The sequence below is a fragment of the Amblyomma maculatum genome, chromosome 1, assembly GCF_055883805.1.
Source record: "Amblyomma maculatum isolate TAMU_Amacu chromosome 1, ASM5588380v1, whole genome shotgun sequence".
NCBI lineage: Eukaryota > Metazoa > Arthropoda > Arachnida > Ixodida > Ixodidae > Amblyomma > Amblyomma maculatum.
In genome coordinates, this window is record NC_139344.1 from 213991457 (window position 1) to 214014981 (window position 23525).

Here is a 23525-nt window from a genome sequence, read left to right on the forward strand (position 1 = left end):
AAAAAAGAAAAAAGTGCGTCTAAAGGCAATTTATCGAGCAGCTTTTTTTTATTATTCGCGAGTTTTGTGCGAAAAGGAAAAAGATATGGGTGGTGATGTCAAAGAAGCCCGAGTTCATTACTTACTGACATTATGTTCTATTGTTTTCAGCGCATGACCCGCATTACACACACTGCTGGTTTGTGGGGTTTAACGTCCCAAAGCGACTCAGGCTATAACAGACGCCGTAGTGGAGGACTCCGGAAATTTCGACCACCTGCGGTTCTTTAACGTGCAGTGACATCGCACAGCACACGGGCGCCTTTGCTTTTCGCCTCCATCGAAAAGCTGCCACCGATGCCGGGATTCGATCCCGCATCCTTTGGAACAATAGTCGAGCGCCGTAACCACTGCGCCACCCAGGCGGGGTCATACACACACTGCAGAGTAAATAAAGACCAGATTAGAAAGAGCAAACCTATTTTTATACTAGCGTAATTCCTAACTGAGAGCACGATAAGAAAACAGAACAAAAAGGAGTAAACCATGTCCGCTGCATTATGATCGGCTTTCTCAGGGCAGATTTATTGTGCTTTGATATTAAAGTGGGCGTAAAAAAAAAAAAAAATCGCCCAGTTTTGCAGTTCAATTAATGCGTTCCTTTTCCGCACTGTGAAAGCTGGGACCACTGAAGTGAGCAGTGAATCATAAAAAAAAAAAAGAAGATTAATTGAAATGGTTTTGTATATTACGTTATCAAAGGCGGCCTCCCACTTAGTTGCACAGGTTCCGCTCAGAAGCCACACCAGATGGTCGCAGTGAACATATGGCAAAATTTGCTAGGTATGTCCAACCAGACGACACCGCACCATGCATGTTCGTATTTTCGCGAAACCCTATCGCTTGTTGCTCATGATAGCGTCATTTGTGTTCGAGCGCCATATAGTTTTTGTATATTGTTTGTCTTTCTTCTTTTTCAGGGGAAGTTTTCCCCATATTTGCAGCACTTTTTTATGGGTTATTTTTTCCGAGGTGCTAGCTCAGTTCAGCGTGAAGCCCGAATGAAAAAAGCGCTGATGCGTGCGCGTAGGCATGCACACAAAAGAAACGGCCGAAACGAGCCGAAAGCATCGGGCGGACAAGGTGCCTGTTCGCTGCCAGGTGAATTTAGATGCTGCATTTTCATTTCTGCCTGTTCGGATGACGACGCTGGGCCTGGTCGATGGGCGCAAAGTTATAACTTCCGCGCGCGGCTCATGCAGCCGGCCCGGCTTCCGGGACTCTGGCGTTGACGTCCTGATGGTTTTCTACCACTTCGCCATCAGTCAAGGTACCTATTGCGTCTGCGGTGGTCCGGGCCAGCACTTTTCGCATCTCCTCAGTTTCCAGTGTTTTCGCGCGACCCGCTATCTTTTGTTCGCAGTTTTCCTTGCATCTTAGCCGCGAGAGAGAAAAAAAATCTGAGCGCGCGATCCCTCTTTTCTGTTTGGCCTTTGTCCCTTTTTTTCTCGCGGCTACGCGCCGCCACGTTCCGTATGCGCCTAGCCCGGGGCTGCCAACTTTGTTCGCCGTGACGCCGTATTAATCCCACTCCACGCGTCCGTGAAGTTGTGGAATGCGGAGGCGCAGCACTGGAACTTTTCCCGCCGTAGTGACTGGTGGCGATGCGCGCGCGAGCTCGCCGAGCAGTGCCCGCTGTTCCCCACCCATCTGTCTCAGGGAGCCGCGAGCCTGTCGCGGCGCTGCGGGAGGGACGAAAAATGAAGAAATCAGCACCAAAAAGAAAAAAAAAATCGGGGACGGAATAGTTCGGAGAGAGTGAAGGGCGAAAGACGGCGGGAGTTGGCGTAGTGTGGAGGGAGGGTGGATCCTGATAGGCCCCGCCGGCATTCCTCGAGTCCGCGCGGAGTGGAATGCGCGCCCGAGTATTATGCAATCTGCCGGGCACTTCGCCCACCGACTCGAAACAATAAATAGCGGAAGGGCGGCGTTGCGGCCGCCGCTCCTGCTGCGTTGTTGCTGCTGCGTTGCCGGCGGGGAGGGGAAGCTGAGGGCTAGCGGTGCAGAGACAACGTTTTGTTTCAGGCGGCGCTCTTTGTTTCTCCCTTTGTTGCCAAAGGCGCGCGCCACGCACAAGAGGACTCATGAGCGGCGGAAAGGAAAAGAAAGGCGTGGAGAGAAAGAAGGGAAACGGCTTTCGGGACGGCCCATGAAGCCGGCCGAGGTCTCAGCCACTCGCGGAATGCCACCACACCGACGAGACTCGGTTTACCGTGCCTTGGGGGCTCCTCCAGTTGTGCTGCTGCTCTTTTGGGCCGCCGCTCGTCGGAGTGGGGGGTGCTCGTCGTGACGAGCGCGCCGGTAAATGAAGTACGCTGTCCTGCCATCGACTCCGCGCGACTCCCGTGTTCGGCGCAAATGCCGATATGCCGGCAAGTAGGCAAATATTGGGAGCCGCAAAGGCTTCTGATGCCAGGCGTCACCGCGTGGCTCGTGCGCACCCTGTCAGGCGAGAAGGGCCTTCTTTCTCGTTCACCTCTCTACGATATGTCGCGTCGTCCTGAAAGAATAAGAAAAAAAAAAAAGCAGAGCGGATTGTTTGCTCTTTTATTTCACTGAAAAAAAAAAAAAGATAAGTACAGTAAGCATGAGGAATGTTTGAAAACGAAACGTCGGTTCAAAGAAAGACAACTTGAAGTGGGATATGTTCAGTAGGGGGAAACAACATTATAGACACTCAGTTCTCACTCTAACTGGAAGAGACTGCTTCGTGATATTTGCAGCGAAATGTTCGCGCTTTATCCAATGGAGTTTACTTTCGCTAAAAGTTTATCGATTACACTTCTAACGGCAAAGCACCAGGTGGCCACACATGTGTTCTAGTCTTACGTAACAGCAGTGCAATGATAACTTGAAGAGGATTTTACTCAACTCGATTTTTTTTTTCACGATAAAAAACAAAACAAAAAAAAACAAAACAAAACAACAGTCGCATTCATTGTGTCTGAAGCGGGGAAGCGAAGCTGCGATGTTGCGAACGTTGCTATATTCGTCTTTGTTATTTTTTCAGCTACTGATAATACGTGCCTGTTGTGCTCTTATGCAGGGTTTACGGCGTCAGAGTGTGGGCTATCGGACCTCCGAAAAATAAGAATGGCCACGCACACTCGGCAAGCAGTGTTGAATTAACTTCTCCACTCTGCTGGCCCAAGGGCCCAAATACACCCTTTTCACAGAACCAACATTGGGAAACCATCTGGCGTCGACAGCAAGCCATGTCTTGCTTGTCTATTTGAATTTGCCCACAAGTTTTTTATGATTTCGTTATATGACGACTGCTGTAAGAGGTGCGAGTAAGCGAAGTGCAAATTGAGCTTTATATGATCAGGTTTCCAAGCTTGGCAATAGGCTAGCAATGTTTGCTGATAGGTTGCGACAGCTAACACAAGCAGTCTGGCGGCACAGTTTTTGCGAGAATTTCGTTCTTTTCAAAATAACATAGGCGTCCCATAATCTATACGTCGCTGTTCTAGGAGATCGTTGGGAAAAAACCGCAGCATCTGACAGTTGGGAGCGACCAGCGAGAAGGCTTCTTTATTTTCCAAGGTAAAGTTCATCTTTCTTTATGTATGAGTACATTTCCCAACGAACTCATTGCAAGAAAAGAAGGGGTGGTTAGGAGATATTTGAACAGGGTCAGAGCCAAGGGCGACCGGACCTTTGCTGTTCCGGCCGCAGGAGCGGAGCAGCAGATAAACGCGAGAGAGCCCCGGAAAGCCGCTAACGCGGAAAACGATCGTACGTGCGAAGGGGTGGCGAAGAAAGGGGCCGAGAGAGAGAAAAGCTCCGTAGCTGGATCTGTAAGAGCATCTAGAGGCCAAATCCCCGGGCAGTCGTTTCCGCGCGAGTTCGAGAAAGAAGGGTCGTAAAATTTCTGAAACACCGCTTTAGTGCATATACGCCCCCGTCAAGTCGCTGTCCAGAGGGCGCGGCTGGTGCTGGATGGGGTGAGGTTTTTCTTTCTTCTTTTTCATCGGGGGGGGGGGGGGGGGGGATATGAACAGGGGAGAAAAAGCCCGTAGAAAGGCGTCGACAGAATTATCGCCCTGGCCTCGCAGACCTCAGGTCCCGGGACGAAAGAAAGGCGTGGGAGCTGCACTCAGTGCGGCGGCCACCGCCAGAGCCACCGAGAAGCGACCGACGGCAGCTGGGGAATACGTCGGCTCGCGGGGAGCGTATCCGGACGACAACGGGGGCGACGCTTCCGCGCCACAAGCAGCTTTTTTTCCCTCCTCATCGTTCCTCCCGATCCCCATCTCGGCGTGGCCCAGTGCGCTTTTCTTCGTTTATGCCGCGATCCTTTATGTGCTATTCTTCCCCGAATAAACGTCGAGCCGTGCTAGGCTCGGCTTTTAACTTTCCTCTGTGCCGACGCTGTTCCTCCTCGCCGCCCTTTGCATCCCACGCGCTCAACTTGCTTTGATGTTTTTCTTCCTTTATTTGCATTATTCTGCCCCTCCTACGCAGCGCCACTTGAATCTAGAAATGGAGCGCTTTCATTCTTGTCCTCTTTCTTTTTTATTCCTCACGTGTGTATACTTGGCCCGCGTGCTTTCTCGGCCCTTTCACTTTTAGCAGCTCTTTCTAGATTTTTGCCTCGCTCCTTGCGTGCTTCGATTCTTACTCGAGTTAAGCCGCCTGGAACAGCCTAGCAGGAGTTTACGCAGAGGTCTGGAAGAAGCGGGCTGAATTCTTCTCGACTTTCGTCACTGTGCGGTTTTATTAGGCAACGCAACGCGTGCGAAGAGCACACGGATCTCCGTATGCGAAGCACGGCGCGCCAGCTCTTTTACGAAGCTGGAAAATGCGACAGAAGCGCTTTACTGTCTCAGCAGTTTCATACCACGTATACGTACTCTGAACTGGACTTCGCAACACTGGAGCAGCGTAAATTGCTTTCACGCAATTCTCAGGAGCAGCAGGCGACTGACATAGCTACCCGAAATAATTTCACGACGAGATACACGTCTGTGGCGCTGGTTACTTAAACAACGCTTGAACAGAAAAATTCTGATTAGCATTACGAATTGTATGAGCCTGACGCTTGTAAATATAATGCATAGCACAAATGTAAGATTATCGGTTTTATTAGGCAACCATAAGTAGCCATTGCAGTTTATTACGCTGGGCAGGGTTCAGCAAGCTAACATATTTCTCCTTGGTTTTGATTTCTTTACCCACCGAGGTGTCTCAGTGGCTATCACCTTCGCTGGCTGAGCTCATGGCCGTGGGTTCGAATCCTGGCTGTGACGCTGTCGTTTCGAAGAAGGCGAAATACGAAAAATGCTAGTGTGTAATGCAATATCGGTTCACGCAAAAGAACGTGACTGCAATAAATACGGAGTACGGCGTTTATTTATAGCCCACGTAGGAGAATTAAAAACTACATGTATTGCCATGGATTTTGTATATTTAGTTACCTTTTAGCATGCAGACCCCTCCCCCCCCCCCTTTTTTTTTTCCAAAATTAACAATCAAATCTTAACATAAGACTGACTGTCATGTCACACAGTACAAAAATTCTTCATTGCAGCAGGTAATTTGAAATGTGCACCGATGAGTAAGTGACCAACGGGGCAGTAACGCTACCATCGCTGCTTTCTGAGCGGTTAACCGCAGTGACGCACATACAGGAAAAATCCCAAACTGTCTTCGACTACTGTGCTCTAGCTCATTCCTTAGTGCTATCAAAGGACGGCTCGACAGCTTGCAAGGCAGCCAGGCGGGCACGGCAGCACATCTCTGTAAGCCATAATGAGAAGGAAGGCGCACACTGACTGGCATTTGCGGCCAAATGTATCTTCCGGGACTAGACGAGGTGCGCGTTTTGGTCGAGCAAAGCAGTTCGTCTGTCGGCGCCTCATAAATATAGCGGGAGAACGATGGCATGCTCCCGCCGAGGTGTATTAAATATCCGCCGTGACCGACGTTGCTGGAGGAGCGGATATGTAGTCGGCTTCTCTGCGCCTGCCACGAATCACCGTCTTCCCACTCTTCCGTATCATCAGTGGCGCGGAAGCGTTCTTGTTATCTCCTATCTTCATTTATTGAACGTAGAGGAAGGACGCGTACTGCATAAATGAATGAAAATAGTTGGCTTTTACAATACGCCAAGCAAAAATCTACCTAAAACGGCTGATAGAGCACGGTCGCACGACAAGTGTCTTCATAATCCCGCATAATGTTTTAGCATAACCATTCCGTTGGAGAGGTATGCACTGACTGCTTTTCTAGATAGATTGATTAAGTGGCTTTAGGGCAGTCAGATTCACACAGGGTGTTATCGAGGAAGCATTTCTGGAATCATTCGCATCATTGTTGGCACTTTCAAAGCATAAATAAAAAAGTGGCACAAAGTTAGGGTACTCAATAATGCCGTGCGTTGGCTTACTTTTGTTTCGACCAGCACCAGCACTAACTGGTTTTATACCCAACTGTTTATTCAGCTCACTGTTACGTCCATAAATGTACGGCAACGATGTTTGAACCACTGGCACCGGCGTGGTGTCAACTGCCTGAAGGCGTGAAACCTTAATAGCAGAAGGTAGCCTTATGCAAACCTTTCTTACCAAGAAACGCCTGACTTAACACATTTTTTGCCCCTTTAAATCAGCCCGTAACCGACTAGGTATCAATGCATAAATCAGCAGCATAAGCTGCTCAATGGCAAATCAGCTTTTAGCTAGTAAAATACTTAACGATGCTTGCGTAAACGCCTGTGTGAAGACTTTACTGTAGCCGGTAACTGTAGCAAGATCCCCTTCTTTCCCAGGACGATAATCTTGATGATCTCTTTCATCAAATTATTTCATCTAGTTTAGATTATGCTTCTAAGTGTCTTTGCCTGTGGAGATGGGCTCATATCCTTTCTTTAGTTAAACCCTGCGAACACATTCTTACTTTCAAATGCGACTTTCCCTTTCTAGTTTTTTGTAACGCAAAAAAAAAAAAAAAAACATTCCCAAAGAAGAAAGAAGGAGCTCGTAGTGGGCGTTATGACAATATTTTTTTTTCTTTTTATTGTGTTTACGTTTTTCCAAGTACCAGATGAGGAATTGAAATAAAGCAGTCAGCAGTCGATGTTACCAGCGATCGGAGCAGAAAAATTGATCTATGTTTGCGAGCTTTCTAGAGGCTTAATACGTGCTAGCACGCGAGATACCTTGAATAGCAGAAAGACTATAACTGAGGAGGCTTTCACAAAGCGCGCCATACAGCCGTATTAAATATTCAGTGGAGCATGGTCGTGCGGATGATATGGCTGCGGAGGATCCTAGCATGATCTTAACTACTGAAGAAGCACAGCATGCATTGTTGCTAACTTTCACACATAACTCAAGATGTTGTGTACCGGTGACGCCTCACGCGGCTCTCGCCCCATGATACGAGACACGCCTTTGGGGCAGCAATGCGCGCCAATACAACCGTTTCCTGGCAAGTGCTCTCAGCTCAGCTTCCACAGCGAGAATTCCTGCGCACTCTCTTATCGCGTACTCACGCCCGAGTCCAAATGGCCATAAACAAAGCGTGACCTTTTTCGCCACTGTATAAGCATCGACCAAATCCCTTCTAACCCGTTAGCCAAACATCTAGGTCATTTCGTCGGTTCAGAATTCGAACAGATGCAGGCAGTGCCAGCAATGAAATGTCAAATTTCACACCTGACCGCAAGGCTAGCCGGCATTGGCGCTACATGCTTCGAAAGTCCGGCCCTTCATTTGCTCGTGCAAGCTGTAGCTTCAGCTTCTGCACCAGCAGACCGTAAGAGATGAAGCAGAGGGCGTTTAAGGGCGCCGCTCAGCAGGCACTAAAAAAAAAAAAAAAAAAAAAAAAAAAAAAAAAAAAAAAGAAAGAAACATGAATGCGGAATTGAGTCCGTCTAGAGACTATGTGCTCCATAATCAGACCTCATAATCAGTGTGCACTAGGTGGGCGAGAAAAGGTACTCTCAAAATCAGGCCGCTGCTGGCACTTCAACCTCGTCATGGTTTACGAGAGTGAACCACTTCGGACGCAACAGATCGATCGTATCCGCTTTTTCATTGGTGAACGGGCAGTTCGCGTTACAGCTAGGGTTCCACTCTGCGCATCTTCCTAACCTACCATATAATACAGTCAGCTTCTTGGTGAGCAGCCATATCTCTCACCGCTTAATTAAAACTTGTTTCATTTAGTACTAGAAGTCGGCGCAGTCAAAGAAAGAAAGAAAGAAAGAAAGAAAGAAAGAAAGAAAGAAAGAAAGAAAGAAAGAAAGAAAGAAAGAAAGAAAGAAAGAAAGAAAGAAAGAAAGAAAGAAAGAAAGAAAGAAAGAAAGAAAGAAGCTGTACACGGAAGAGGCTCCCACGGACGCCCCCGCCGTTGAGTGATCACACCGCAGCGCAGCCCGCTCCACTGTTGGCTAAGCGCCCGGCGTATCGCTTCCTGGGCCGCGCTGCCGATTGTGTCATCTACGACCGGAAACACAGTGCTCCTGTGTCTGCCTTCCCGCCCCGCCGATCTGCCAGAGCCTGCCTGGTTCGGCGCGCTCGTCGTTCCAGACCTCGAACGATGCCTATTGAGCAGAGCAGGCGGCGGAGAGGTCTGCGCAGTTCGCTGACAGCGTCAGTTCTGAGAGCGGCATCTGACAAGTAATGGCGCCATATTGACCGTAGGAGCCCCGGACGCCTGGGGTCTGTCACTTCTTCGCGCGTGCTCTATCCGTAATGGCAATAGGCGTCATTCCATTTCCAGTACGGAGTGGAACAAGCAGTACGTGCCGCAGCGGGAGAGCTGCATGCTCGGGAAATGCGCTTGTGCGTGCTAAATTTCCTTCTTTTCATTTTTTATTTGCTTCTATAGCTCGCGCTGAATATCGACAGGTGTAGACAGTTTCTTTCCAATTCTATCTTCTTGCTTTCGCCAAAAAGCTGGCAGGGCTTTCCTACTGTTAGTACCTTTCTGTTTTATAACTTATATTGATTGCTTCGCAGCTTGAATTCTTGGAAGGGCAGAGGGGTGGGCGTGAACATGCAAAAGTTGTAGAGAGAAGCATGTATGCAGGCTCACTGCCTTCGAGCGCAGCGGGCATTTCCGCTCGTGCGTGGAGTTCAATACGGGATTTGCGTGTGTCGCAAGTTCGTTCAACTTACTTTAAGTCAACGTAATAAGCGAACTTCTTTATTTACAGACTTCTGGAACTATGTTGATTTATTTAACGAAAAGAAAACGACGTGCTTTGGAAAATAGAAGATATGCAGAGCATCCCAAATAACATATATAACACAAGCCTTGAAAATACTCTCCCGGAAGACACAACTTCAGGCTTATTGACGGAAGCTGTTTATGGGCAGCTGCACTGTTGTTTTGTAATATGCGCATTCATTTAATTAAATTCTGATTAATGATCTTTCCTTACTCTCAAGTAAGAAATAACCTTTCAATTAGAGTTGTAATATATCGTAGAAAACTTATAAATGAGCAGTTTTCGTTTCGCTATCAATAATGAATTTTTGGTATTCTCCGCCTCGAAAAAGATGAAACATCAGTCTTAATGCATAGTAAAGTTATTATATTTTTGGGGTAAATAGATAGCGTCCTGATATTTTGCACATACAGCGATATAAAAAGGCAATATTATATGCGAATACTTCTTAGAATTGTGAAAATCCCTGATCTACCTCTCCAGATGATAGTAGTTTTCAAAAGAAATATTTTTGCTCAGCAGATACAATTTTTATTTGTACATGTACGCATCTGTGGGCACAGGAACCAACGACACATTGGCCCAACAGTTAATTATTTTCACACAGAAGCGAGGACATGGAAAATGTGACGTAATAAAAGGGGCAATTGAAGGCTTTATTTTTTATTGCACTTTTGGGACAGATTTTACCGCATAGCGTAATCCCAGAAAAATAAATGCATCGTACCTTTCAGAAGAACACAAAAAACTTCTGATATGGCGGTAGTTTAAAGGTTGGTGAAGTATTTTCTTCTCTTTGCTCGAGGAATGAAAATGGGCACGAAATAAATCTTGAAAGCGGCAACGAAGCGCTAAATGAAAAGAGGGACGAAGAACTCACGCTTTTTTTTTTTGCCTATTAAAAAAGAAGCAAATTTAGTCAGCTTGCTACTCGACTTCTTAAACCCCAATTTCCGCATGCACAAGTAGGAAAGAAAAAGCTTCAGATGCCTTGTAAAGCTGCGTGAGCTCTAGTCCCACCCTCTATCGATCGCTGTGGAGGAAATAGCAAGGACCGTTCCAGTTTAATGCGACATTCTCATATTGAAGGGGAACTGTAGCGTGCTGTTCTTTCGCGTGAGGCCAACAGACTGTATACGCGGAGCCAGCGCTGTTAGCTTAAGAGCCAGCATGTGCAAATAAGGCAGCCGTAAATTTAGAGACCGACTCATCCGACATCTGTCGAGGTAAGATTGGGGGCTTGGGATTCAGTAGGAACTGTACCTTAAAGAGGCCCTCTTGGCAAGCTGGACAGTGCACAATGACCGACACTGATAAAAGAAAAAAAAAAAAACAAATAAAAAACATATTATTCTACGACAAAAGGTATCTCGAGAACGAGCCGCAATATATAGCATAGCCCGCAAATATATGCTTCAAGCGAGTGCCGTTCACAAGACTTGCGCGGCGTAGGTTGTAGTGGCTTACGCATCTATTGATCAAACGCTCTTCTGCATTGAATTGGCTTCAGCAATTCATTCTCATGTAATTTTGTTCAGGAAGGCTTCCCTGACATAATGTAAGATGGAGTCCAAAGCCAGACTCCGCCCGCACCACTAATATATCGCGGGTGGCTTCCTTGACATAAGGTAAGATGGAGTCCAAAGTCAGACTCCGCCCGCACCACTAATGTATCACGGGGAGCTTCCATGACAGTCGATAGTGGACATACAGAGTTGATCACACTTGTATATAGCGCTTGGGTGGCGCTATGCGGGCAGAGTAAGTCAAACATTACCGCCGCTGCTTTGTTAGGGGCGATGCACTGGGGCAGATTTGTACGGTTTGTATCACTTTTCGGCTATGCTAGAGCGCAGTTATTAGCAGTAAATATCAGCGCCTGCACGAGAACATTTTACGCCCTCCGCACCACGTCGCTCGAGCAAGTATGGTCGACCCTGTACATATGCACAATGTCGCCTAAGTTACGATATCCAAAAGCCGGCTGCCATCCTTCAAAGGTCTCACTCAAACAACATCTTGTTTTCACCCGTGTTTCAGCAGGACGCATTGCTGGAAGCAGTTTGCAAAAGCGGCGATAAAAATAAGCCTAAATTAACTGACTGAAGAGTGTTCTTTCGCCGCGTGGCGTTGCTTGCCGGGCAGCGAGAACAGAGCGCTAATGCTATCGCGCCTCTTTGAGCCCGCTCATTCGCACCCACCGTCGCTAACGCGTTCTATTGGAAGCCCAAAGTTTCGATTTCGGCCTTCGAAAAGGGCGCCGCAACTTCTGTCGCCACGCTGAGCGGTTCGCGAGAGCGATAAGAGCGCTGCTCTCGTTCAACGACGCCATGCGCCCAATCCATTTTCGAGGCTCGTATAGGAATAGGACAGTTATACTTTTCAGAAAGTAGCTCGAAGAACTCTGGTTCCGCTCATTGATCCGTTTTACGTGCTCTTTGATGAGCAAGTGGTGTCGTAGATCCACAGGCGAGAAGTATACGTACATGCACGGCGCTGACATCTTTCGTGGTGCTCCTTTCAGCAGCTTTGTCCAATCATAAAGTAGTGAATTCCGCAACATTATTGGCTACAAATAAACTGTTTGCTTCCTGAGAATATTGCAAATCTTCCTGCGGACCTCTCGAACCGTACTAATGCTTTTAACAGGATATCTGTTGTCAGTGTAAATAAAAGGACGAATGTAAGGAACACGGATTATCTCGTTGATTGCTTGATGTAACCAATTTGCACAATGCACGCTCTCACGCAGCAAGATATTCCGAAAAGCCTTTTCTCTCTCGCCTCCTTTCTCTCAAAAAAGGAGGAACGTTGTGAATCACCACGATCGCTATCAAAGCACTTCAATGCACGCGACCTGTTGCGCCTCGCGCCACTTCTTTGCGCTTTGTTCCGCAGCGGTTCTTTGTTAATGCGCGCAGATCGGGGCACGGAGGAGCTGACGGCGGTTCTTACTTGTGCGGCGGCATCCGAGGAGATTACGAGCGCCTGCTTCTCCCGAGTTAGCCGGCGCAAGCCCTTCCGCGGGGTGAGCGTCTTTATGAAAGTGCTCCCCGAGCCTGACGTTGAGAGATCGCACCTTTCCTTGGCCGAGCTCCACCCGCTTCTTTATCGGGTTCAGGCACGCGCGCCTGTTTGCCCGCATTCTTGAGGCTGCTCATGAAGCGCTCCCCTCTCCGAGAATTTGTGTCCCGCAAAACAAGTTCGAGATTAAAGAACCGCAGGTACTCAAGAAAACGATAAGGTGTTAGCAAAAAGAGGTTAAATTTGAAGCTGGTGTGCCGGCTTCAAACATAAAAAGTATGCATGTGATAAAAGTGCCTGCATTTGGACAATCAGGAGATAGCTTTCTTATTCTTATGGAAGCTGAACTGAAGGAGAGAGCGAGACAAATAGGGAAGCAGATGTCGACAATATTGCTGAAACAACTGGAGTTCTCTTTGAAGTCTTCTCCGCCACGAAACGCACATCCGCGCGCCTGGTTATTGAGCTTTCTGAACTCATCACTCATAACACATATGTGTTTTCCTACTGAAACTATCACTGGCTGCCCAGGCGATGTGTATAGAACCCCTCTGAAACCTTGGCGCCGTAGCTCTGAAGGTTGAGCCGGGGTCAACCAGACACAGGGTACATGTGTGTGTGTTTGGGGAGGATATGCGAGAGTGTTGGGTGCTGCAGACCGTAGGCGACGGAGGGCGTGAGCACATGCTGTCAGGAAAAGCCTGCCCCGGCCAAACGTAATACTGGCTGCCGCAGCCTGGCCAGTACGGGCTGCGTCCTGGGCACACTCATATTTCGTGGCCACGGTGCATCTGCGTGACAGCTCCTGGGACCCAAGCCATGGTGCGTGTGGCGGAGGTGGCCCCCGTCCCTCCCCGAATCGCCGACATCGATTGGTTCGCTGCAGCGGGGGTCCCAGAGCGCCCGAGCGTGGGCATCCTTTGCCGGAAACTCATCAGAACACTTTCGCCGCGTGTGGCGAGTAATCCGCTGTTTCACCCTCGGCCCGGTCGGCCGGCCGCTTTTTTCTCTCTCTGTGTCCAGCCGAAACAAGCCATCGATCCGTGCGCAACTGGGACAGCGCGACGCAGAAGCTAAGTGCTACCGACCTCTCCCTTCCTTCCAGCGAGCCTAAGCGACGTCAAGAAATGGGGCCTTGTGTTCTTTCTGACGACAGGCTTCCATACGCTGCGAAGTTTTGTGTTTATTTAGCGCCCCATCGCGGGCACAGGAGCGCAGCAGGTGGCAGAGGCCCACAATTGAGCCGCCATTGAGGCTTTGGCAATCGCTCCGAAAGTCCTAAGAAAGTCCCCATTTGATTCGGTTGTGTTCTTTTTCCAGCGTGCATAAAGGGGAAGAAAGAACCCAAGAACAGCTTTCGGCGCTTTCTGGCACAGTCGTTTTGCGCACGCCAAAGAAAAACTACCGTTTGTTTCCGCTCCCTCACGCTGTTACATTGTAGCGTAGACAGAAAAGGAAGGGTATGAGCCATACACACATATAGGAGAGGTCTAAAAGACGACGTTCTGGATGGCAACAGGTTGCCGTAACAGGTAGCGAGAGGTGCACGCTTTGGCCGTATCAAGGTGTCGCAATATCGGGTAGGAAAAAGGCGGGAAAAATAAAAGTTCACCAGTGTTCTTTAAAAAATATACCAAACACGGACAGATACTACAGTAGGAGCCATTTTCGCGTAGTAATAGTATACCTTCCTGACTATGTTTTTATTTGAAGCGTTTATTTTAAAATTACTTTAAGAGGCGCGGAAGTTTTGCTGACCTTAGGTAACCGTGAAAATAAAATGTAATTGGGGGCTTGTCAGAGCATGCAATAAACTTTCAAGTAAACCTTTGGACGACGGCAGTAAACGCAGCAAAGGAGTGATTTTACCCTCGCCTTGTAAGTCCGCATATCTTTTCGTCATATTAGTTTGTCGTTTTTGGCTTTTCTGGGCACCGGCGCTTAAGCGGCATCAAGAATGTTTCAACCCTTTTCACGCTACCTCACTTTGCAGCCGCATCAGGTCAAGTAATCAATTCCTTTCTGCTACGACAGTGGGGTGCCTTCACGTAAGGGCAATGCGCCAAGGTGGAAGCAATTACATGTGGAGCTCCACCGGCGTGCTTAGCGTGAATGGCTGTAAACTGCCCATATCACCCTCAGTGCTTGATCTCATTTTGTCATCGTTCTCTTTAAACAGCGGGTGAAGTCCGGAGTTTTATTGCGAAAGCAATACTACTCAAGGTTTCGATCCTTCAGCGTAGCGTGGCGGTAGCCACGTACGTCTTACCCACGTGACGCTGTGACATTCCATCTCACGTGACACTAGGGCGACAGCTGGCCTACCAACTCAAGCGGTTGGCGTAGCGCGGCGGTAGCCACGTCTTATCCAAGTGACGCTGTGATGTCACACTCCACGTGACACAAAAGCGAGAGATGGGCTCCCAACTCAAGCGGTCGGCGTGGCGCGGTCGGAGCCGCAGCTCAGTTGGCAGGAGCTGCCAACTTGGGTCTCTCGTTTCACATGGGACGGTTATGTGAGAATCAGCCTGCTAGGACCCTTGCATTCACGTTACCCCTACATGCCACTAAGGCACATTCATACAGTTTGGTTAAAGCGGGGCTTTATATGTGGGCTGAGGAAGAAGAAAAAGAGAAGAAGAAGAGCGCTCGGTCACCTGCAGCTAATGTTTTCGCTCAATATTTGGTTCAGCAGCGTTGAACTCTTGTAATTACTTGGCTACCATTTATTTAAAGAAAGAAGCTTAGTCGAGCTTTGGTTCTAAACACCTTTTGCCGAACATTTTAAATAAAAAGGGTTACATCTGACGGAACCACCTGCTTGCTAGTTTGCTCAATAATGTTTTTAAGCATAAAAACTTTCTTCAGCTGGCTCAAGCTTTTATGGCACATTTTGTATGCTTTGCTTGCATATATGAAACAAGCTCGCCTCCTTGCAAGCAGTGCACGCAAAATTTGGTATTCATAGTCCCGAGCGAACGGGATCATGAATGCTCTTAGTTTCACGCGTTAAAGGGCGAGTGTCCTTCGTCTAGCTATCTTGCGCATGCATAAGGGCCACTAGTCAAACGCACGGCTTTCTCTAGTAGATAATTACGTGTAAAACAGCGGACCCGTTTATAGTGCAATGCGCATAAACAGGCATGTGTGCGCACAAGACTGCGATGGTGAAGATCTCAGATGCGGAAAGTGGTAGCTCCAACAAAACGCGACGCTTATAAGAGCCAAGTAACTATGATGGCCGCAAAGAGCAAAATGAGGACACGTTGTAGGCTTAGAGAGATGTGAAAAGCTTTAGAGGATGTGAACTGCTTGCTCGGCTTTCCATACGCATTTTTAATCGTACATGAACATAGAGAAAAGATGAGGGAAACCACAGAGCGCCCTATGATATACTGGTACGTCTTCATGCCTACTTGCGATGCCATCGACTCTAAAATGCACGACCACTAATCCAACAACCAGTGATTATGTCTGCTCATACATGCTTCGATTCGCTCAGATACGCAAAACCATGCCCAATAAGTACGTTCGCCAAAATCATTCATTACTAAGGATAAGAAATTTCTGATCCTATGAACGCTCTTCTACTCTTATGTTAAGAAAAAGGGAACGGCGACCAGAATTGGGAGTGAAGGAAGTTGTATCCGCAGCCCTGTGAGATGGAGGACATAACTTACTCAATTTGGAGTCGACACGCTAGGGTAGATAGCGAACGTCATAGTGGGTTGATCGTCTTGAATCTTGGGTACTCATTTCATGCACTCAAATAGAAAGTTTTAATATGTAGACTCCTGCTTCGTTGCTGGCAGCTTTTTGGAAGCCCAAGTCGAGATTTAAGCTTTTAGCATAGTTAAGGAAGGAATTTTTTCATTTCCTTCTGGGACGCGTTTATGCGTAAGCGCAAGAACGTACTATTATTCAAATGTAAATTAATGGTTTTAATAAACACTGCAGCAAAGTTAATTTCTCATCTGGGGAAGTTTAGAGCAAATAAGATACCACCAAAAATTCGGTTTGCATTTGTTCTTTTCTGAATTACTAGTTCATGTTTTCGTAACGCGTTGATTTCCCCCTTTTTGTTATTTTAATTATGAGATTAAATTGCTCTAGAAATGTTTCCTTACGAGTTTTTGTGTCAAAGTGCAGGCTCTTTCCTTTTTGTTTGTGCCGTCGTAGCGCCAACGTCTGAAGTGAACGCATTGTAAGAGCCGATTTTAAAGAATTTCTTAATGATATCTGCGCGAATTCTCGCATTACAGCGTCGAAGTGATCTGCTTCATAAACTCACTTGGCCGCTGCCGGCCAAGCTCATATCAAATCGTCAGAGGTTGCAACAGCACTTTATTGAATCGTCGCTCTCTCGGCCTTTCCTGGCATCGCTGCCGCAGCAGTTCGTGGACGCCACCGAGGTAATGCGCGTTGTAGGCCGATGCTGAAGGATGGATCTCCTTATAGTTTTTTCTACGGGCCAGACGCTAGCCGTGTGTTACATGGCTCGGCCTACGATGAAAACCACGATGAAGCAGGCAAAGGAAATGCACCGGCACAAAGAACCTAAAAAAGACAGACATATGGGTCTTCCGGCAGAGGGGTAAAGGAATTATGTATTGATGGCCTTGGTAGCCGCTGTCGAAAGTCTCTGCGCACGAAATGGAATCGGGATGGGCGAGCCCACATCGCTCCGACCAGCGGCCAGTGCGCACTTATGAGGGGGAGAGGGGGATGCCCTAGGGGCGCCCAAGCGGCAGCTGGCGCCCATTCGGGGATTGCGGTCAAGTTGGCGGGCAGCGCCACAAGAACACACGTTGTTGCGCGCCGAGTGCGTGGCAGGCTGCGGACGTGCCCTGCGCGGTCGGGTAAACAGCGGAAGTAGTGGGACTGTGGCGGGCTTTTTTCTTTTTTTGCTCACTGGCAAACTTTATTACCGGCGCGGGTGGAAATAGCCCTAACCACCTGAAGAAGATTAAAGGGCGCGCGAGCCCCAAGTGTTGCCCCGCAGGGCAGTCGCTTTTCTCCCGCACTGGCTACATTTATTAGGTCCCGCGGAGACGGCGGCACTGCTGAAACTGGGAGGCCGTCGCCGCCGCTAGCTCGCAACTTGAGAGGCGTGCACGGACCGTTTCGTGCGGCGCCGGCCCGCGCGATCACTTTTGTTGCGCGGTGAGCGCAGCTGGGTCTTTTCGACGTGTTACTTATTTACGCGCACGTGGGATGGGCGCCAGCCACTACTCGTAGGCGTCGTTGTCCCTCTCCTTTCTCCAGCCATCAGGAAAGCCTTTGTGAACAGCACGCGAATTCCGACTGCGCTGCCGAGTTCCCCCGCTTCTTCAGCGTGACAATTTCCTGCCAATGTCAGCTCAGTATCGTTCGAGAAGTGTACAGAACTAAGTCCTAGAAAGACCGTCACTCCAATTGAAGCTCAGTGGACGCCTCATGAGAGCCATCCTGCGCCCACTTTACACAGCGCAGTCAAACGGATAACGGCTACCGGGAGTTAGACGGCAGGCTTCTCGCTGCCGCACAGACACCAAGGTGATAATTCCTACTACGACGGAAGGAAGTTGCAGGGTGTAAGGGCGAACATAATTGTTCGCACTTGAGTTTTGTTTTATCTAATAACAAACGCGCAATGTAAGCTCTAATAGGAACCAACATTTAAGCGTGAAAGAATGATAAATTAGTTACAATATTTGTTTTGTATTGAATTTTAAATTCAGCTGGCTCTCATTGCAGATAAATTAGGTGTTAAAAGAATGATGTGCATGGAACGAGACAAAAGTTTGCTTCGACCTCAGACCACAGCAGTTAGTACACAGGAGAGTACATCATTTTCTCGTGAACAAGTCTAAACGTAAACGGAGACTGGTTATGAAAAGAAAGCACACGCGGCTTTAAAAAACACGCGCTGGGCTTTAAAAGCTTCGCTGATTCTTGCTTCTTTCAGGAAGTCTCGGTGCACAGCCAGTTTTACAGAACTGAATAAAGTAAGATATTTTGCAGTGACCAAAGCCATAATACAAGACCGAATAGAACAAAAGTAAAACGCAATAATTTTCTTGAAACGCAAACGCAAATAAAACAGTGTTTTCGGTCCGATATCTGAACCAGAACGCTTAAGCTGCAGCGTATCCGACCCCTTTTGTGCACCTCGTCAATTTTTCACCCTCTCTGTCCTTTTATATGACTTCCAAAAATTAAATACTGCAAAAAAAAAAAATAGAACACAAGTTGCACATAAACAACAAGCGCTTGTACGACGCTGAAATTGGGTTTTTGTTGTTGCGGAACATCCACCAAAAAACATGATGTTGAAATTTGAGAGTGAGGCTTTCTTCCTCTACATTGTTGTCTAACAGACAAAACACGCTTTACAGGAGCAAGCCACCCAATATCTCTTCGAGCGCGGGACTCCGATTTCTGTGCTACAGATGTCCTTCAGTCTTTCGTTTCTGTAACGTGCTTTCACTTTTCTTTCTCGGAGCCACGAACCATGCGCTCTTATAGCGGGCAAACCGCACTCCCGTGTAATTGTGAGTATTTTTTAATACTCACAAGAGGTCTTTCATCACGATGAGACACTCACTGGCTGCTTTGCGGTACACAATGCATATTGCGCACACAAGGTGTAAGCAAAAGCATTTCGGTACAATGAAAAGTCGTATCTAAACAAAAAAAAAACGTTTTTTTTTTTTTAGTCACGAATTTGAACTTTAGCTGACGTCTGCTGATAAGGCGCTTAGAGCAGCCGTTTAGGTAAATAAGAAAAATTTCTGTCTTTGTTGCCTGAAGAAGGGCCTTGTCGCGGTTTGATGGGAATAAACCGACATTCTGTTATAAGGACTGGAATAGAATAAAAATAAAATAAAAAATAAAAATAATTTCCTTTTTTTTTTTTTTAAGTGCGAGGAAGTGTGCTTTAATCTCGCTATATATCCCTCTTTTTGCGCTGTACAAAATGAAGAGGAAACGAAAATGCGAGAGTCATGAAAGTATCTTGCATGTGCAAATATTCACAGATAGCGATGCGCTCAGTCATTGACACCTCGCAAAGCAAGAGGTGGTTCCGCAATGAATACCTGCTAGCTTCAGCAGGGATCCTTTATGCACTTCGTAGTCAGGCTGCAAGGCCGGAATCGCACTGCGGTGACTCAGAGTAGCTGGCCTTGTTCAAAAGACTGGTTCGGAGGTTTAACGCACGTGGAGTGCTATGAGGTACGGAAGAGCGCTTCGTTGTTTGCAGCGAGTGTTCAAGTTTGTAACATTTTACTTCACTGTTGACAGAGCGCCGCCTGTCCCGTCCCCCGCTCTTCTTCGCAGCGCTGTCTCGGTGGCCGTGGGCCTCCCGTCCGTTGGCCGTGGCGGAGCTGGCGCCGACCGGCGGCATGACGCGCGTGGGCAACCAGACCAACAGCACAGACCCGGCTGCGGTCAACTCGCGCATCTTCGTCGGCAACCTCAACACGCACGTGGTCTCCAAGGAGGACGTTGAGCGGCTGTTCAAGCGCTACGGCCGCATCATCGGCATCTCTATGCACAAGGGCTACGCCTTCGTACAGTACACTGACACCTACGACGCACGCAACGCTGTGCTCGGTGAAGACGGCCGCACCATAGCCGGACAGATTCTGGGTACGGTGACGTTGCGCTTTCTTTTTTTCACGCAAGTCTAGAACTGTTTTGGGCCTGTTTTCCCTACCCCTCTTCCCCTGCATTCAGTAACTGCTATGCATGACGGTCGGCGTAGGATGGAATGCTTTCTGCTTGAGGGACAAGCTTTTTTTTTCTTTTTTTTTTGAAGGTGTGTAGCAGGCCTAAAATTTTGTCATTAAAAGCGATGATTCCCTTCTTGCATACTAGTTCCAGAACACTGGTCCGGTGTTAACAGACACTTGCTCTAGATTTTTAGATTACGGCAAATAGGTTATAAAATATCACCCTAATCTAGACGGACCAAACTCACTTGTTTATTTTTAGTAATTAGTCCATATTATCCTTAGTCGAGAGTTTATATCAGCCCTCAGTACGCGCATTAGTCATCTTGTGGAAGCACTGGGCTGGCGGGGGTCACAAGCTGGATTTTATATTTTCTCGTTCATCCTCCACCTCCATCCCAATGTTGCTTAAAGATTAAGAAGCGCATATTTATGCTGGGGAAAAGAGTGAAAGCGACATGAAAAAGTGTTTCAGTGCTTGATAGCAGACCGCATGCCTGGCCCAGTTTATTTTGGTGTAGTTTGAAAGGGATTCCCGGGACTAAAATTAATTGGTTTACAAAGGCTCTTGTGAACACAGAATTCATGAGCGCTATGTTTCCACTGCAGTATTACTAATATCTAAAGAAAAAAGTCGACTTATAGCAGTGCGCCGCAGTAACAATCACCGAGTCCCCCCCCCCCCCCCCCCTTTTTTTTTTTGTAATACATGCAATAAAACAAACTTCTATCCACCGTTTTTCAGTTGCCTATTCAATTTAGCGTTAAGTATACTCGTTCTTATGTTTCATTATTCATCACTAGCTGTAGCAGACGATACGAAGCCCCCTTTTTCAATAATTCCACGGGATCTGTGTTCGTAAGAGATCGGAATAATTATCAATACAAATGAAGCTAAGAAATAAAGAAGGTCCTCGTCAAATTCAGAGGTTAAATGTTTATGCAGTTGTAGCAATTATACATGTGAAATCTTGGGCAGGACAACTGTAAATATTTGCAATCGATTTAAGTTCTTGTCGAGGGGTCGTGTCGCTCTGATTAGCGCATTTATTATTTCTTGCGTCGAAGGGAAGTTTAGATTATTCATAGCGGATTAATGATTATTTTTTGTGGACATATATATCAGCCTCAGTTTTACTTGGTAGCGAAAAGAAAGGCCTCCCTTCACCGTAAAGCGACCGCCTGAGGTCGACAATGTCCCCCTGAGGGAGGAGAATGTTAGGTTGTGGTTAGCCAGCTGTATGACCACGGGTACCGGGTTATTAATCTGCTTGACGAATTTTCAGCTCGGTTCGCCTTTTGCTTTTACTTCCCAGCATAGTTTTCACTAGTTCCACAAAGCACGACACGTGAGCGCCAGCTGCTTTTGTTAGTCGTTCGTTTCGATACCTACAGAATGAATTACGCCTCGAAACAGACCTAGAGACACACGCAGGGCATAAAATGCCGACGAAGCAAGAATAGGAAAGATTGCAGGCTTAGTTGCTCGCTTCGATCGAGACAAGCGATCGACAGGAGTGGCCGATTAGCGCGAAAGCGAGGAACGAGACACCGCTCTCCAATGTTGCCGGAGTGGAACCGTTGCTTCGGTGGGGGCTTCGCCGCCCAGCGCGCGCCTGTCCGGTGAAGTGGCCCGAGACCCCTGGACGAGCCCAGCGCTGTCGCGTGCACTGCGGAGCGTTTATTTCGGGCTTTCAAGCGTCACATCGCCGTGCGCGAAGTGGCGAATGCAGTTTGTCCCGGTCCAGAATTAGAGTTGGCGCTTTCAGTGAAGCGGCGGGATGCAGCGCGTCGCCTACGTTTCTGCGCGAGCCATTGCGTCGCGGCGTCTGACCTCGGCCTCCCCGTACTGGCTCCGCGTTGAAACAGCCAACGGCCTCCTCAGGCGCTACACTGCCGCCGCTTTTGGTCCCAGCGCAGCTGCTGCTCATCCGCTCCGCGAAGGCGCCCCTTCTTTTCTTGCTACCACCCCTGGCGCGAGTATGCATTTCTAGCATGGCCTTGCTTGAATGCCTCTCTTGTTGCTTCTCTCGGTTACGCGTCGTACCTCCGCTAGCCTTATAGATACACCCAAGCTGCCACAGTTCTTCATTTCGGTTGAGGGGATAGCCTCGTCTTTCCCGTTGAAATCGGAGAGGTTGGAAACGCTGAAGTCCCCACAACAAGTTGATACGAAAATTCGGGTTTGAGGAAAATGTTTTTTTTTTTTTTTTTTAAGTGTAGGTGTGGGCACAAAATTTGTCTAAATGCACGTACGATGAGACATGTAGTTTTCTTTTGCAGTGTGTGTTTTCGTCCAAAGAAAAGGGAGGTAAACGGTATAAACATAGTAACTTGATAGTAGGTATATAAAGGACAGAAGGATTTTCTCTTTCTTTGGGACAGCAACTTAAAAAAAGAAAAAAAAATACGGTTTGCTGCATGCGCTAGAAACAGAAAGAATGCTTTCTGATATGGCACTTGCAGTTGAGTGTCTACAAGAGACAGTTTATTGCCACTGACTTGAACGTATACTTCGCGCGAATATTAAGCAAGGTGCCCGCCCCCCCCCCCCCCCCCCCCCCTTTTTCCCCGCCGCCTTTTTTTTTTATGCAGTATTATATTGCAAGTGTTATAGCATTCTCTGTCGAGCCAAGCTCAGCTAACGCTTATGATCTCGTCGGGACCATTGTGCTAAACAAATGGCGGGCTTCAGTTAAGCTTCCAGTGTCTACTACGTGGCCAAAACATTTGATGCAACGACTCATTTCTTCTAAGAATGTGCACTTGAGGTATTTTAATATTAGCAATATAGATAGTTCTTTCGTAAATGCGAAGCTATATTGCAGTGGTTAATTTTGAGCGAAGTTATGCTTACTTGATCGACGTTTCAGCAGAAAAAAAAAAGGATTTGCTCGCAGATTTTTGCTAAACTATGAGACAGAAATAGCTGTCAACAAGAGCACTCAGCGCGGCAGCATACAGCTGACAAACAGGAGCAAACGTGCAAGTCATGCCAACAAAAGCACAGAAATTCATTTTGATGAACTCACTCACAAAGAATGCCAACAAACATGGCCCAGGGAGTGTGCAGAGAGAGAGACAGAGATAACAGCTACAAGGATTCCGAATAAAAGGCGTGGTACATGGGTGCAACTAGTGTCTTAACATCTGGTGCTCCAAATAAAGTCAACCGGCACACACCGGTGGTTTTGCGGCCTTATAACAGGGATCCAGTCAGACTCAATCACACTGAACTCGGCCGCCACCGTAGTTCATTTTCCAGCTTCTAATTTTAATCTTCAACGCCTCACCAGCATTCTCAGCGATGCAACGTTGCCAGTGAAGTTTGTCTAAGCGGGCGACTAAGCACGCCTAAAGAGCTGCCCAGAAAAACAGCCAATTATGCAGCGCTGACTAGCCACCGGACGTGCATGTGTATGTGCGTTCCACAACGCACCAGCCATCAAGGAGAAAGCGCTCTCTGGCGCGCGTCTGGGAACTGAGCCGCTTGGTACGCATTCTTTCGGAGCGGCAAAATTTGATTAGTCGCTCCAAAGCTCTGCTTTTACGCGCGCCGTGTCATG

The 23525-nt window shown here is 47.7% G+C and overlaps 1 protein-coding gene across 1 annotated transcript in view; it reads left to right on the forward strand.

Moving 5' to 3' along the window:
• Positions 1 to 1179: 1179 nt before the first annotated feature.
• The window catches only part of LOC146205578 (uncharacterized), a 155851-nt gene continuing 133505 nt past the window's right edge, over positions 1180 to 23525 (forward strand). The window contains exons 1-2 of the mRNA XM_084607453.1: positions 1180 to 1309; positions 19529 to 19876. Of these exons, the coding sequence (XP_084463579.1) occupies positions 1180 to 1309; positions 19529 to 19876 (478 nt within the window). The remainder of the gene's footprint in view (positions 1310 to 19528; positions 19877 to 23525) is intronic.